Source organism: Anabrus simplex, chromosome 7 (assembly GCF_040414725.1).
Source record: "Anabrus simplex isolate iqAnaSimp1 chromosome 7, ASM4041472v1, whole genome shotgun sequence".
Taxonomy (NCBI): Eukaryota; Metazoa; Arthropoda; class Insecta; order Orthoptera; family Tettigoniidae; genus Anabrus; species Anabrus simplex.
The window spans coordinates 63510673-63528485 of NC_090271.1; the positions used below are offsets into that span (position 1 = coordinate 63510673).

A 17813-nucleotide genomic window follows, 5' to 3' on the forward strand; every position below is an offset into this window, starting at 1 on the left:
TCTTTTCCAGAAGGCACACCCCAAACAAAATATGAAGACTTTCATTGTGACCTGTATAAAATTTTCTTTGATTTAATGAATTAGGTCACTTTCGTAGAAAAAATAATATATTAATACACTTGTAGAAATGACCACTGCAGAACTCATATGATTGAAGCACTTGCTTTGCTTGTGCTCCAAATTTTCCACTCGCTTTGCAATACAACCCTTTCCACACTTTATATTATAATATGCACTACTATTCTTCATGAGCATATTCAGCAACCTCATTCCTGAACAAATCAACAGCAGCATTTATCTCTATGTATAATGTATAACAGTAAGAAGAGCAAGACTTCCAGCTATTTTAGTCTTTGGTTCCAATACATTAACATCAATATGATGCAAACAGTCAGGTTTCACTGTGCATATTAATGTACAAGTTAAAAAAAAGAAGAAAAAAAGATGTTTACAACTTCTGTTAAATGACTGGCAATGACCTATAATATTGTATAATACATTTAATTTGTTTAGATCCATGTCTACACAGCCTGTATGGAACACAAAGAAGAATTTTACCAGTTGGGAGCAACTTGTGTATCAGTACCAGACATAGACAATTCTTTTATTTAGCGAGGGATTCTGTTTTATTTCTTTTTGGAAGGAAACATTGGAAGTGATCTAATCCAAAGCTCCCTGTGGGCACTTGATTCAGATTTTATACAAGCAGAGATCACAGGGCAAAACCAAACATTTGTAAATAGGAATGAACTACCTTCATAGTGTGAACTCCGATCCTTCCAGTTATAGAAGACTTTGTTTTGCAGCAGTAACACCATATAACAGTTTCACTCTTTCAACTCGTAGATGTTATAAGTATACAGCTCTAACAAACAAAGTACAAATGTAATTTCCTTCAACTCTACACAGGCAACACACACACCCTGCCTGCACTTTTTAAAAGAATATTTAAAGTCGTTAACCAGACTGAGTATAGAGCAGGCTTAAAGAACTTGCCAACATGTGACATCAGAGCAGCTTTACGGCTCAGGAGAAATAAACAGAACAGTTGAGGGGAAGGCCGGAAAGGGATGGAGAGTAACTACCTACAGCAGACTGTTCATCACACTGTGCTAAAGCATGCAAACTCAAGTAGAGAAGACACTTGCCAGATTATAATTTAAAGGGTAACCCAAGAAAGCATCTTTCAAACAATGTTTCCATGTAGTGAGGAATTGGTGCATGAAAAACACCTTCAAAACTCACAAAGAACAAACACAAGCAGCCACTGAAGTGCAATAATGATACTTCACTGCATATTGTGTTTTATATTACAAACCATCTTTCTTTATATTACCTTTTTGTGTGATGTACAGTACTTAATTGGACAAATTATTCATTTTTTCATTAACTCACAAAATGCAAAGTTTGTTAAAAACTGACATCTACTTCACAATCTGCATATATTTAGTTTAATAATGCAACAATAAATTATATGTTGTGCACTTAATTGTATGTTTTCATTACACAATACAGTAGTTTGAATGCATGTCTGTATCATTAAAACAAAAATGATATGTATAATATGTACCAGTCACTGGATAAATTTCCTCCTCCTCGCTACCCCACAAATGCTCTATAACTTTTACATCGTGCCTTGAAAGCATGGAAGATGTATCGTCACAGTGGTACAAGTTGGCTGAGCTTGGTGTAGAGAATAAAGCTACTGCTGGTTCAGATTACATAGTTTCACATCTGGGATATGTTCCTCTATATAAACAAATGGAATATGCCACAAGTTTAACTAATGTCATGAATGTATGCTGCTAGAGACAAGAGTTTAACAGAGTAGCTATTTTATAGCTGGTGTACCCCTTGAAATGTGTGTCCAACCCTTGTCCTATTTCTCTATGGGGTGTTCAAATGAAAAGAGAGAAAATTCTCCACATCAAAACCTACAGAACTTCTGTTCACCTTCTGAATAATTAACCAATGTGGTGAATACCTCCACCCTGCACAAATAGCATACTCTACTCTCTTGGAAATGCAGTTCAATGTAATAGCGACCAGGCATAGGAACTAGAACTAGCATTTTTCTGTCACCAAAAATGACTGTTGCTCGATAGGATCAAAATGTCTGTAGGAAGCACTGATAGAATGACCCTGGCTAGAATAAGATGGTTATCATTAGATTCACTGATACTCTGAAAGGCATCAAATTAAAATTAATACTTAGATAATCTAGAGTTTAAAATATTAGACAGAGATTTTAACTTCCTGAGTTAAAAACTAATGGCATTGTATTAGGCCAAATAAATATATAAATGTTTCTATTTTCTTGATTTAAACAATTCGTTGCACTGCACTGAAACCATATTTCCATAAACATTATCACAGCTCAGTGAATAGGCCTTGGTTATTAACAGCCTCGTATTAATATAGACAAGGCTTTTACAAAGAAAGGGAAGTCCCTTCTTGTGAAACCTTGAGGGTATAAGAATTGATCTCCCTAATCCTCAACTTGGCACAATGGTAGGTGACACTGAGGATATTTACAAAAAGGTGACTCATAATAAGCTAACTTAACAGCAGTGTTATTTAATTGATTTTATGAAGAGTTCTGATATTTCTTCCCAAGTGCCCAATCTATCAGCACTAGGCTCCAACATGCTGAATGATGAAATTCTGTCTTATTTTTAAAGAAAGAAAAGTAACTATTCTTAAATTTTGTATCCTTGGACCTAACTTCAAGGTCTTGAATCAACCTATTCAATATGAACGATACAATTACTGAAAACAGGAATATACAACCATTATCAGCTATTAAAAATTTCAATCTACTTACATGATAAAATTTAAAATCAAGGTGAGTGATAAAATGAATTAAATCAACTGAAATCTATTTCCATCTACATTAGCCAAGAACTACATCAAAATACATTAACCATTAAAAAAACAGTCACACTTCAAGTAAATGATTTATTTGTACGTTACTATAAAAATATTTTGTAGAAATGTATTAAAAATACAAGGAAAAAACTAGTAGAGCCAAGTATAATAAACTTTTGAAATCATACTCATTTTTAGGAGTAGGGTTCATTAATATTCAATTCAATGCACACAATATTGCACAGAGTTTAGATTCTCAAGATCTAGAAAGAAAGAGTACATTTCCTTACCCCTACCACAGTTATATTTGTGGTGCCAGTTCCCTAGAGAGCCAGTTAAACCATGAAGGTCATTGCTTAACCAACAACTACATTCTTAGAACACATTCCAGAAAATATCTTCACAGAAGACTAAAAAATGTTTAGTACTCTGCATCATCAAAGGAGAATAATGACAAGTAGCTGAATTACCTTTTACTTATTACCAGGCATATAATATACTGTAAAACCATATTAACACAAATTATATGATATAACTTCTTCATAGAAAGAAAAAAAAAAAAATGTTCATAAAAACTCAATTTGTCTAATCTGTTCACCTCAAGATTTGGTCACTGAATGGCAACCATTACAATATACACAATCATTTCACAGTAAGAATTTGAATTTTTGAGCTGCAGTACTTGTCTTGTGGAGCTTGGTATAATCTGCTTAGCTAAATCATTATTTTTCAACTAGTTATAAGCATCAAGAACACAACATATGAAACTATGTAACCCATGATGTAGGGAGAGTATGTCTGCCTCTTACGCGTAGGTCCTGGATTTGATTCTTTCTTATTCAAGGATTTTATTTCTCAACAGAGGGATGGAATGAGGTTCACTCAACCTTGTGATATCAACTGAGGAACTGTCTGATATGCGAGGCAGTGGACCCGGTCAGGGAAGCCAAGAAATAAAGCTGAGGATGTTGTCATGTGACACTCCAATATATGCAAGCCATCTGGCTGGATAGCAGTTGTCTTGGCAAGCCAACACCTTATTGGCTGTAGATGTCACAGATTTTAAATCTAATTAGTAACTTCTATATTCTACCTAGAACTTTGCTCACATGGTGAAAGTTCCCAACATTTAAATATGTATATATTTCAAGCATGCTGGATAGGATACAAATGTACGAATCCCATTGCGTGGAAAATGAATGGACAAGTTTGTTGAGGAAGAACCATTTTATATAGCAAGGCAAAATTATGGTTATTAACATGGATAAGAGTGGAGTAAGCTACTTAAAGGAGACTTTGAACGATATGACAGCATTACAAGAATGCAATTATGATGCTATAATAATATGTATTTTCGAGTGAGCTCTAAGTTAATAAATTGTATCCTGTTAATTCTAGGAAATTTAATTCTCAATCCTGTACTTATTCCCATTCTGATAGAACTAACAGTTTGCCCATCATTTTGGCTTTTACCAAAACAGACAAAAGGATGTTTTCTAGAAAAAATGTTAGAGTTAGGCAGAAAATGCATATGAACTTTTCTTGTAGGAAACTGAATTCTAAGTGTACTTGGAAGGTTCAATTTTCTTCATAGGACTAACAGTTTTTGGCAACATATTCACTTTTATATGTCCTATGCATATACAGTATAGTCCTCTGACAGGGTTCACATTTTCTTTTGCTGCAAAGCCCCCTTAAGAAATTGTGTGATAGTAAATGGTCCATACATTATTCCAGGCCATACTCTAATTGTGTGCAAAATTTATTCCAAATGCATCAACTGTGATATTTCCACAAACATCCAAACAGATTTTCACATTAACTGTGTTAAATGCAGAGGTTTTTGCTTTTAAAATTCCAAGTGTAATTATGTCATTAAAGTGGTAGCAACTAAGTAATCTTTTTTGAACGAACATACCCAATTCTTAAAATGAAAACTAATTCAGGTAACAAATTGTGTTAATATAATTTTACTGCATACATCGTATAGTTATATACACTATATGAAGACTTCTGAAGTTAGAATGAATGACCACAGTACTTTTAGTTCTTCTTTTTACCCAGGTTATGAAGCCAAATCTGGATCATATTTCAAGACAAGAAATAGTTTTTCTTTAAACAGTATTCACAAACAATTATATCTTAGCCTTTTAGCACAAAGAAATAATGGGATATGTTTTCACAAAAATGATCAAACAACATACAATGAAACAGGATACAGTCATATAATGTCAAATAGAGAAGATCATTCTGAAAATATTGGTTTACAGACCTAATATTTTTTTAGAGTGAACCAACGTATTAAAGGGGCAAAAAAGGTGAAAGAAAAAGGGAAAGAAAGCTCAACAGCTGCAGAATAATAAAATATCCCTAGTAAGGTATCAAGTAACCTAATCTTCTTCATTACATCTGACTGGATAGCAGTTGTCTTGGCAAGCCAACACCTTATTGGCTGTAGATGTCACAGATTTAAAATCTAATTAGTAACTTCTATATTCTATAAGCAGGAAAACATTCAGATTTATTTCATCCACAAATAGTTCTGGTTAATAAAATAAGAATTAAATTAATTTTTCCTTTAACCTATCGGAAGAGGAGAAAATATTATTAAGCTAGAAAAGGAAGAAAGCATTACCTTGCAAGACAAGGGTACGATAAAAATGCACCAAGTAAAACGTGAACTGAAGAACTGAGATGAAATCTCTATCAGCAAATGTAGGAGAGATTTGTAGACCTAGGACTTTTTATCTTCCTCCCTGTCTATCTACTTTGACAAGTAGCTCTTTTCTCCCTCAGATATGCATAGCCTAAACTAGACTTAAAAATTACAAAGAAGAGAGAAGAAAAGGACAGGTCAATACATGCTTTAGTTTCTTGGTGCAGGCTCTTAAGCCCAATAGTAAAGAAATTGACTAAAAAATGAAAATATTCCTAAAAACAACAAAAGCAAAGCACTTGAGATAATTCTGTGTGAAATGGTGCATGAAACTCATAACTCCACAAACGTTCCCTCTTAGTGAAGGATACTGCAGCTAAATTTACCATAAATTGAAAAGTTTCTACTTGTTTTACTTTGAGATACAGGTATATCACAGGGTACAGAGAATAGTAGGCTTCACTCTGCTTTTCCAAAATCCTCAATCCACCAAAAGGCAAAGTACAATATTTTAACTAAAGTAATATTCAGGAATATATTTTCATGGTTCAGAAATGGTAATACATTAAAAAATTACCTTCTTTCCTGTCATAACTACAAAAGGCCTTCATAAATATGTAACTGGGTGTTGAATAAACCAGATAAATGTTTCTTCAGTAAATGTCATATGACATAGGTAATATTCTTCTCTAGTCCAATTATTTCAATGATGACTATGGATTTTCAGGTTCATAAATACTTCCATAAAACTAAGTTAAGAAAATATTTTACATGTTTGAAAATTGAAATGTAGATAGCACCATACCTATCTGTTATAAATAAATAGATCATGCTTTGTAAAATGTTTAAATACAATAATAAGAGAGCATCATAGAAACAAGCACATCATTGTAATAACAAGAGATAACTATTCAACAATAAAACTACAACCTTACAAGTCTTACAGAAAATCATGACCATTTCTGCCTGTATGACCATCGTTGTGTGCCTGGACCCAAATATTGAAAATAGGAAGTTTTTTGAATTTACTTATATTTCTAACTACTGTATGAATTCTTAAATATTCCAAAATAAAAGTATAGCAAAATCACCAAGACAAACTAACATATCCAACATATGATTCTCAAACAAGCATCGGTATGTGCTGTATAGTGGTGAGCTTGCATTCGGGAGCAGCCCTGAAGGTAGGTTTTCCATTGTTTACCATTTTCACTTCAAGCAAATGCTAGCATCTTAATTAAAATCATGGTCTCTTTGCTCTCAGTACTAACACAGATCATTTAACAGCACAAGCAAGGGAGGAGTTGAAGATTTAGAATTCATCCCACACTTCTGAAAATTACCTATCTTACAGATTAAAAACCTTTCAAGAACAATATAACAAATTATTCCAAGATTTCAAAATAAATAAATAAAATAAAATAAATTGGGCCGATGACCTTAGATATTAGGCCCCTTTAAACAACAAGCATCATCATCATCAAACTGCAAACGTAGTTTGTGGGATGTAAAACAGTACCATTATTATTCATTGTAATTGTTACAAAAATTAATTCCTTCCAGAATAATACTATGCCTGTACAAAATAACTATTATATGTTATACCCAGGCTTAAATCCACCAAGTAAAACTAAGTAGAAATTCTGGTTCTAAAATCAAGATGAAATGATTAAGAATTTCTGTAGGACTTTTATGGCATCAAAAGAGGAATCAAAATATTAGAATTAGAATATGAGAATAGCCTAAAAAACATTACAGAATTTCAGATGTCTTACTTCTGTGAGAGGTTTTTTAATGGACATGACAAAACTTTCACGGAATTGACAAGTCACTGAATAGGAAGTTTGAACTGCTGTACTTTCTAAAGTCAGCAACAACTTAAAAGTCCATGGAGAAGAGAAAAAAATAATAATAATAATAATAATAATAATAATAATAATAATAATAATAATAATAATAATAATAATAATAATAATAATAATAATAATAATAATAATAATAATAATAATAATAATAATAATAATTTCTTACAAATCACATATACATTACAATATTCACACTACAGTAATTATATATAGACCTTGGAACTGTACACAGTACTTTCAACTGGTCAAAATCTTTGGCACATAGTCTTTGTTCTAACTTCGGACCACTGGTTTACTTGCTTATACACAGCCCAGCATTCACACATCTAGGCTGCACCCTGTCACCGTCCAGCCTCCACTCCTACTGCACGGACGACCCTTACGTACATCAACGGAGTACAAGTCAACCAGCTGCAACACAATAACACATATTGTTATTACTGCTATTAGTATCTAAAAACACATTCTAAGTATGCCTGTAATCTGTCTGTAAGATATATGTACCATTCAGTCATGAAATTAATTCAATCGATCTGTATTTCAGATTCCCAATCAATTTTCACCTAGTCTTTTTTTAAATAATTTAAAAGAATTTGGAAATTTAATGAATATCTCCCCTAATAAATTATTCCAATCCCTAACTCCTCTTCTAATAAACAAATATTTACTCCAATTTGTCCTCTTCTAATAAACAAATATTTACTCCAATTTGTCTTCCTAAATTACAAATTTATCTTCATACTGTGATTTTTCCTACTCTTAAAAACACCACTCAAACTTATTTGTCTACTGATGTAGTTCCACGCCATCTATCCACTGACAGCTTGGAACATATCACTTATTATATACCACGTATCACTTAGTCGAGCAGCTCGTCTCCTTTCTCTCAAGTTTTCCACCCAAACTTCGCATCATTATTGCAACGCTACTCACTTGTCAGAAATCACCCAGAAAAAAAATCGAGCTGCTTTATGTAGGACTCTTTCCAGTTCTCAAATCAAGTAATCCCGGTGAGGGTCCCATACACTGGAAACACTCTAATTGTGGTCTTACCAGAGACTTATATGGCCTCTCCTTTACATCTTTATTACAACCCCTAAATACCCTCATAACCATATGAAGAGATCTGTAACCTTTACTTACAATTTCATTTATGTGATTATCCCAATTCAATTTGGCAATGATTGGAATGAATGATAAGAAAGCTCACAAGGAGAGAAAATAACAAGGGCATGGGAATGGAGTTCCATAAGAAATTAGGTGATCTTCAAAGTGCCGTTGCAAAAGGGTATGTGATTCCCCTGAATGGGCTGTAGCTCCATCCTGCTGCATCCAATGTCATTGGAAGGGTAACAAAAACGGCACAAAGCCTGCACAAATGGGATAATAGTGTTTCTGTTTTTGAATTCTGTGCAGCATCCTGGATGAAATAAGGGCCTAATGTTCCATGACTGGACATGTTGCACAAAATCATAACACGTGCATTGTGTAGTGGTTTCTGCGTAACGACATCAAGCTGTTCAAATGATAAAAGGTGAGTTGTTTGCTAGTTGATGTAGCCATCAAGGTGAGTTTAGCTTTCATCTGAAAGCCAATATTGCAGAAGAAAACTGGATCCTCATTCATCATGGACAACACATTCTGCAATACTGTACACGCGCTCACTCATCCCTTTCTGTTAGACGCACCAAAATCCATATGGGCTGACCTGCATGTGTTTGCACATTTGGGCATCATGGATTCTTTGCTGTGAAGTTACCTGTGAGCAAATGGTGGACATATCGAACACCTACTCTAGTATCCTTAAGTGTTCTTGGTGTCCGTTTGGAAGTGCCCCACCATTTCCACTATTGGATGTCATGTTGTCTGCGTAAAGGTCAACATCCACGGTATATACCTTGATGTTTATACACACTTATTGTGTGTCATAAATACAGAAACCAGTGCCATGTTTGTTTGTCCAATGGTAACCCGCGAGCAGTGAGTTCAAATGTGTTTATAATCACTCGCCATGCATGCTAAGTAAAGCAAAAAATATTGACTTTTAGCCTTCTGGCTCGATAACAGAACATTGACAGCTGTCCCATATTGTAGCAACACCTCATACTCTTTGAATAACTTTCCTTTACACCCTGTACTGCAAGCTTACCTGTCCAAGATGTCCTCATGGAGCAGTGTGGGAAGGAGACCGTGGTTGGTGGAACTTTAACAACTCTGCCACCGTTATAGCCACTTGCACAGTTCCTCGGCCTTCGAGCACATCCGCAGCACAACAGATCAGCGCCTGCAATTAATATTTCAACTTGGTATGATCTAATAACAATATAGACCCACTGAATACAAAGCAAACACTTCTAAAAGAAAGTAAGGAAGTGGAAGAGGAGGGGAAGCTGTCAAACCAAGGTCAGTTCAAACGCGCTCTTTAATCAGGCACAAGGAAGAAAGAAGGATATTGACGTTACTGTACGTCCCACTAACTACTTTTATGGTTTTATGAGACACTGAGGTGCCAGAAATTTTTCTTACAGGAATCCTTTTATGTGCTGACAAATCTAGTAACATGTGGCTGACATATCTGAAGACCTTCAAATTCCACCAGACTATGCTGGAATCAAACCCGTCTACTTGAGCTCAGAAAGGCGCCATTGCAAATCAAGTAAGGTTTGAAGAAGAGACTTCCCTGCATTAAAAGCTGTTTAGAACAGGCAGTAAAGGAAATCAAGGAAAAGGAATCGCAATTCAAAGAGGAAATCAAACATCTGAGATCTGCTGGTGTTATGATTATTTTCAGTCCAAAGAAGATCTGGAGAAATCCGAATGGTATGGACACAGCCTTGAAGGAGGAGTACAAGATGAAGAAATAAATACTAATAAAAAATAATAATAATTAAATCCGAAACAAAAGTAATGGAGTGCAGTTGAACAAAGTCAGGTGATGTAGGAAATAACAGATTAGAAAATAAGTAAGGAAGTAGATGAATGTTGTTACTTGCGTAGTAGAATAACTAATGATGGCTGAAGTAAGGAGAAGGATAGGTCCTGTAAAAATAATGGACTTCACCATGGAGGGTAGGGGAAGCAGAGGGAGATCAAGATATTGATGGTTAGACTCAGATTTTAATTATTTCAAGGTAACAGGTAAGGAACTAAACGAGGCCACAGAGCTAGTTGCAAATAGAAGATTGTGGAGGCATTTAGTTCTAAAAGGCATAACAGTAAAAATGAAATGCCGTATGGCTTTTAGTGCCGGGAGTGTCCTAGGACAAGTTCGGCTCGCCAGGTGCAGGTCTTTGGATTTGATGTCCGTAGGCGACCTGCGCGTCGTGATGAGTGAAATTAACCAATTATGGTTTAAATTCCCGACCCTGCCGAGAATCGACTTGGGACCCCTGTGACCAAAGGGCAGCACGCTAACCATTTAGCCATGGAGCTGGACGGCATAACAGTATCTAATGAAGATGCATGCTTTTTGTCATAGTCATTATTATTATTATGAATGATAAAAACATGAAAGCATGTATCTTGCATCTGGTTTATGTATGATGGAAAGGAAATTCTCAAAATTTAAACACTAAATGTTTAATTATACTAGATCTTACACCAAGATACACTGGTGAAGGAACTAGGCAGGTCTTGAAGAGAAACTTCTTGATAACTTATTGAAATTAATTTTATTTATTTATTTACTTGTATGGTGATTTTATACAATATATATATATATACAAGGCAAAATCAAACTTTAAAGTCCATCCTTCTTAGCCATTCAGATAAACCGGGTGTGAGAGCGAACAAATCATCAGGAGTGCCAGGGTACGAATGAAGAGGACAGCGTTGCACCAGGTGCTCGATCGTCTGTTCTTCCAGGTTATAATCACACATTGGTGAACTGATCCAACCCCACTTGTGCCTGAAATAATTGAAACAACCATGTCCAGTCCTTAACCTGTTGATACGGCACCAGAGGTTCCTCGGTAGGTCAAAACCATTTGGCTTCTTTGTGGGATCAAGATGGTGGGCACTTGTTCCCAATGTGTTTGTTGACCACTCATGCTTCCAGCTTTCGTTTAGGTCAAATCCATCCGCAATGAGTTACCCTGCAATGACACTAGCTGGTCTTCTTAATTGTAGTTGCTGCTGTGACGGATGGCAGAATTCTTTGTGCAGTGGCAAAGAGGGTGGTGCAAAGATTTTCTTAGCTTCCCTTAGTAGAGCTTGCTTCCGCCTTAAGTGAGGTGGAGGGATGTGACTCAGCACAGGTAACCACTGACATGGAGTTGATTTGATGGTACCAGTAATGCAATGCATTGTATCATTCAATTTTGTGTCTACCTTCTTCACATGTACACTTTCCGACCAGACAGCAGCCGAGTAGACAAGGCTGATGCCAGTTAAACGTAGACAATCAGCAGAGGCTCCCAAAGACATACCACAGAGCTTATGCAGTATGTTGTTTCTTGCAGAAACTTCATGAGAAAGCTTCGTGATGTGCTCTTTGTAGCTCAGGGTTCTATCTAAAGTGACTCCAAGATATTTTGGGAAAAGACTGTACCTCAGCTTTCGTCCGTTGAGCAGAACACTTGGTTTGCAGTTTGCAGCACGATTCACTAGATGGAAACAAGAGACTTCAGTTTTTATTGTGCTGGGGATCAATCTCCAGATCTTAAAGAAAGTTGACATCTTCTTGAGGTCCTCCGTAAGAATTTGTTCACCGTCTTCAAAGTTATTACTCTGTGCTACCAGTGCGATGTCATCAGCAAATATGAACTTAGTTGATGTTGGGGTAGATCATGAATGTACAAATTGAATAGCAATGGTGCTAAAACAAATCCCTGTGGTAGATCGTTATTTAGTTTTCGTTTGTGGCTTTTAATGTTGCCTAGAAACACTTCGAATTGCCTTTCACTAAGCATACTAGATATTAGATCCACGATTTCTCGACTTGATACAACTTGCACTAGTTTGTAGGTCAGTCCCTGTCACCAAACAGTGTCATATGCACCTGTCAAGTCGATGAAAACAGCTGTTGATTTTAGTTGTCCTCGAAAACCAGCTTCGATATGTGTAGTTAGGGCAAGAACTTGATCGGTGCAGTTGCGTCCATGTCTGAATCCAGCTTGTTCAGGAGGAGTAACAGCTTCAATGAACAGAGCTATTCTGGTTAGGAGGATTCGTTCAAGAAGCTTGAATATATAACTGAGCAGTGCTACTGGTCGATAATTTTTGGGGCTGTCCTCAGGTTTTCCAGGTTTGAGAATGGCTATAACTTTTGACAGTTTAAATTGTCTGGGCAATCTGTTCTCTTGGAGTATGTAAGTGAAGAGAGAAGTGAGCCAATATATACAATGCGGGCACATGTTCTTAATAAATTCATTATAGATGTTGTCGGGACTAGCACCCTTGCCGATTTTCAGTTGTTTAATTGCATTTTCTACTTCCACTGTGGAAAAGGGTCTGGAAAGCGGCTCATTTCTTGGGGCACTGCGCTTGAGTTTAGAAAGGTTACATTTTACTATTCTGGTATGATTCTTGTCCCTCTTTGTCCTTGTGTGGTGTCTACGATCCTGATGGCAATAATGTCAGGACTCAGTTAGGATACGGCTTTTTGGGGTGTTGCTTGCCAGTTAGCCCATTCAAGATTCTCCAAGCTTTCCTGCTTGACTTTACGTAAACATTTATTTTCTATTATTAAATACTCTCTCTAACAGCAGGTTTTTTTTCTTTCTACAATTTGTTTTATGTCGCATGTACACAGACAGGTCTTATGGCGATGATGGGATAGGAAGGGGGTAGGATTGGGAAGGAAGCAGCCGTGGCCTTAATTAAGGTACAGCCTGGTGTGAAAATGGGAAACTATGGAAAACCATATTCATGGCTGCTGACAGTTGGGTTCAAACCCACTATCTCCCAGATGCAAGCTCACAGCTGTGTGCCCCTAACAACAGCAGCTTAAACAATATTGTGGAATTTGATCCAGTATGTAAAAATTTGTGTAGACAGAAATTTGTGTGTCATAGATTCAGTAATAATAATAATTTCGTGTGGCTATTTCTGGCCGAGTGCAGCCCTTGTAAGGCAGACCCTCCAATGAGGGTGGGCGGCATCTGCCATGTGTAGGTAACTGTGTGTTATTGTGGTGGAGGAGTGTTATGTGTGATGTGTGAGTTGCAGGGATGTTGGGGACAGCACAAACACCCAGCCCCCGGGCCGTTGGAATTAACCAATGTAGGTTAAAATCCCCGACCCGGCCGGGAATCAAACCCGGGACCCTCTGAACCGAAGGCCAGTATGCTGACCATTCAATCAACGAGTCGGACATAGATTCAGTAATAGTTCTACATACTATCCTCATGTTTATGAGCACAAAGACTGTGTAAGTAGAATTAATATGTTTCATTACCATGAGAAAAGTTAGAGGATATCATGTATTGAAGAAGTCTGCAACCAACAACTAGCTTCCAGCATTCACTTGATGGAATGAATTTTCAAATTATTTCATTTTCATTGTAAAACAAACTCAAAAATACATTCAATATTGTAACAATTAATTAATTTGCCTTATTTTACTCAGTATAAAGGATGGACAAGGAACACAATTTTTCTGTCTAATACAAAAGAGGAGTAGCGGGTACGGTATGAAAATGGGCACTTCCAAAGCTAAAGAGAAGTCAGTTGGGAAGAAACCTAAGATGACAATAACAGGTTGGAAGTACAAAACTAGAACAAGTGGATCATTTCAAGTATTTAGAATGTGTATTCTCCCAGGATCGTAGTATAATAAATAAAACCGAACCCCAGATCTATTTCAAAAATACTTTCATCTTATCAAGTTTCATAATTTCATAACCCTACTTTTAATCTTTTTCTTCTGGAAAGTATGTTTAAAAAATGAAAGCTTCCCAACAACCATGACCTCCCCATTATCTTCATACTCACTTGCTCTTGAAAGAAACTATCTTCACATTGGTCTGTTTTCAGACTAACTTACATGTATAGAAGCAAATGCTGAGTGAACTCTGGAGCTGGTAGTAACATACAGTAGCGAGACTGACTGCCAAAAGAGGTGGAACAATGGCAGGAGAGTACTCAGAACAAAGAGATAAAGGCTAAGCTAGGAATAAATTACAGTCAAAATCTGTTATAATGACTCCGAAGGGACTGCCAATTAACGGTTGTTATAGGCAATGGTTGCACAAACCAGTTTTTCTTGTTGATGTTATATTTGTAAGTATTAGGCTGCGCACTTACATGGTTAATTAACAGAATGAAGTTAAAACTTCAAAAAACATTAGTCAAAAGCATTTAAGCTCTTTAGGCTTTTTCAATAGTGAAATTACCAGCGTTTCACCCCCAGTGTAGCAGTGGACTCATTAGATGGATTGCTACACCTCTCCAAGATGCTAGCAGCTAGTGCACCATTGAGACACCACTGCAAGCCTCTTATGTAGGACAATGCAGTGACGGTCCTCCAGAGGAAGCATGTGCCTCCACTTGTATAAATGCCTGCCTTTGGCCTTTATAAAAAAAAAATATGATTCCTAGAAGGAAACCATAATTTAATTTAATTGATTGCAAATGTTAAAAACATTTAAGCTCTTTTCAATTGAAAAAGCCTAAAGAGCGTAAAGAGCTTGAATGTTTTTAACATTTGCAATCGATGAAATTAAATGATGGTTTCCTTCTAGGAACCTTATTTTTAACATTAGTCAAATAAGTACTTTATTTACTGTACCATGAGTACGCTCCTCGCCGTTCATTTCCGTTATGGCGGCAATTATTCACCCAATATGGTTAATAGAAGAATAAGCTATTAATTTCCGTAGAGAACTTTGATTTAGTCCTCCTAAAGACCCAATTAGTACTGAGGACAGAATAATTATTCTAATAAAAATGTTCATTTCAATAATATATGCTAACAATATTAGTTCAGTTTTATTTATGTGCCCAGATCGATCTGTGTGTGTGTATTTTATATTTATGAATGTATTATTTTTCCCTCGTTCCTTAATAAAATGTATTTCGTCCCTTCCCCCCCTTTATGACCCCAGGGAAAAGGGAAATTATTTCCGCCCTGGTGGATTTTTCTATCTTAACATTGGCAAGCCTTCCCCCATCTTCACACTCGTCTCGTCGCTTCCCCACCTCGCCCCGCTCCTCCCGAGAGGGAGGGGCGTGGCGCGTATTGACGGAGGTCAGTACCTCTTGTAGAGGGTTGTTCAGATCGCTCGGCGCAAGGAGCCTGCTTGGTCATGAAGCAGCGGCTCTCCGCTCATTCCTTCTGCGGATGTGGAGGTAGGGAGAATGCTTGTTAACCTTCTTTGGGCTGAGAAAGAGAGTTACTTAAACCTTGGGAATGTAATGTATTGGTTATGCTGCTATGAGAGGCCATGGGCCTCATTGTTTAGAAAAAGTAAGCTTCCTGAAGGAAATGTTAATGAATGAAACTTGTTTTTAATGTAATTCATCATCTTGTGTTTTATGGACATTGCTTACAAGGCAGAGCCTCGCTTTTCTAGTATAATCAGATCTGTTGGTTGGGCAGTTAGTATAATTGTGCCCTCATTGAAGTTGAATTTGTATGTGGCCTAAGGCCCCTGAAGTTGTTGAATATTTGAGAATTGGGTTGTGATATACTCCTCTCATGTTAAGAAAAGAATAGTGGAGATTTTGTATTATGTAAGGGCAGCCCCCCCCCCCCCCCCACATTGAAACAAAGTTTATTCTTGTTGGAATGCTTTGCAGTAATAAATATTTAGCATAGCAGATGGCTTCGGTTTTCGCTGACTTCACTACCGCCTTTTTACGTGACTGGTAAATACTCCGATCTTAAAGCCCGCACCTTCCTTAATTCCACTTCCGCTGCCAATTCTTGGTGCATTTACAATACAGTATTTGTGGTGTGGGACAGAGAAGAATTTTTATTCTAATGTTTACATAGTACATACAGCAATAATATGCCAGCAAAATATAAAATAAGTGAGGAAAGAAGTAGCAACAATGTAAATTGATCAATAATGTTGCACACAATCTTAGATAATAAATGAAATGTTCCCTCTGTCCTTCCTAATTGTAGAAACTGTTGAGTGTAATACACCCAATTTCTTCATGACACTGACATTTGTTTCCCCATTTTTTAATCGCTATATTATGTGTGAGTTCTCTTCACTATTAAACACTTTCCTGTTTTTTGTGACATCTTCACAGAGATGCTTTAAGAGACATACTGATTTGAAATCTACAATCTACTGAAAACTACAGTTAGAAAAAGCCTTACAATGTCAGCAATCTCCGAATAGTCAATACATTTCTCCTATAAAAATAGGCAGTTTTATACGATACATTAAAAAAAGGGATGTCGTATTAAGTTATTTTTTAAAACATACAGTGTTTATATAGGATTTAGATGGGACCATTAGATTTTACTGTTACATCCAATATGCCGTTAAAAGCAATGTCGCAATAAATGGTTTTGACTGTAGATATAAATCAGCTACAGTGGTGGGATCATGTGAGGCAAATGGAGAAGGAGAGGTTATCAAGGTTATCAATGGACTAGGATAAGGAAGGCAAGAAAGCAGATCGAGACCAAGGCAATGATGGTTAAGATCCACTTTTTAATGATTTAAAGCTAAGGGATGTGGAATTAAATGAGACCACAGAGCTAGTTGCAAATAGAGGACTGTGGAGGTGCGTATTTTATTACAGAGACTTGCAGACTGAATGCTGAAAGGTATAACAGTCCATATTCAAGATGTATATATACAACTGAGAGCCTATATCCTGCGATGAATATCAGACACACTATTGAATACTCTACTGAATAATACTTAAGGTCACATGTAATCTGCTAACCGACCCATTAATAATTTCAAGTACCATTCCTATTTTTACTTATCTTGTGGCATACGCACAGATTATTAAAGAGATATGAAAAATAAAACAATGTTTGCTTGTTGTTTAATGAGGCCTAACATCTAACGTCACTGGCCCAATGAAACAATGAAGGTGAGGGGTCATAAGATGTAAAATTACCTTGCTGCAACGAGCCTTTCCAATCACTGTTTGGCATCGTCAAATAAATTGATTAGACCCACTGAATGCTCTCTCGTCACACTCAAAAGTAATACGCTGAACAGTCTGCTTCAACTCTTGCAGTCACAACCATGGATGCATACCCCACTTATGGAGAAGAGAACTACATCTTCCATGACCTATTCTAACTTGACTGAACAAAACCCACCCATTTTTATAAATGAAAAGATTACATGCTGAATAAGCACTTGAGATTACTATAAGGCGAGTACAAAATGTAAATACTGTACCATGTGAGATTAGCAGCACCTGAAATAAACTAAATATAACTGTTATAGACAGAAAAAGCAGCATATCTTGTTTGGATGAAACTGGACCTGCCATTGAGGTGGGGG

At 36.4% G+C, this 17813-nt stretch overlaps 1 protein-coding gene across 1 annotated transcript in view; it reads right to left on the reverse strand.

Annotated features, from left to right (window-relative positions):
• Positions 1-7103: 7103 nt before the first annotated feature.
• Lrch (Leucine-rich-repeats and calponin homology domain protein) overlaps positions 7104-17813 on the reverse strand; it is a 466257-nt gene continuing 455547 nt past the window's right edge. The window contains exons 13-14 of the mRNA XM_067151113.2: positions 9539-9673; positions 7104-7800 (exon numbers count right to left, since the gene is read on the reverse strand). Of these exons, the coding sequence (XP_067007214.2) occupies positions 9554-9673 (120 nt within the window). The 3' untranslated portion in view covers positions 7104-7800; positions 9539-9553. The remainder of the gene's footprint in view (positions 7801-9538; positions 9674-17813) is intronic.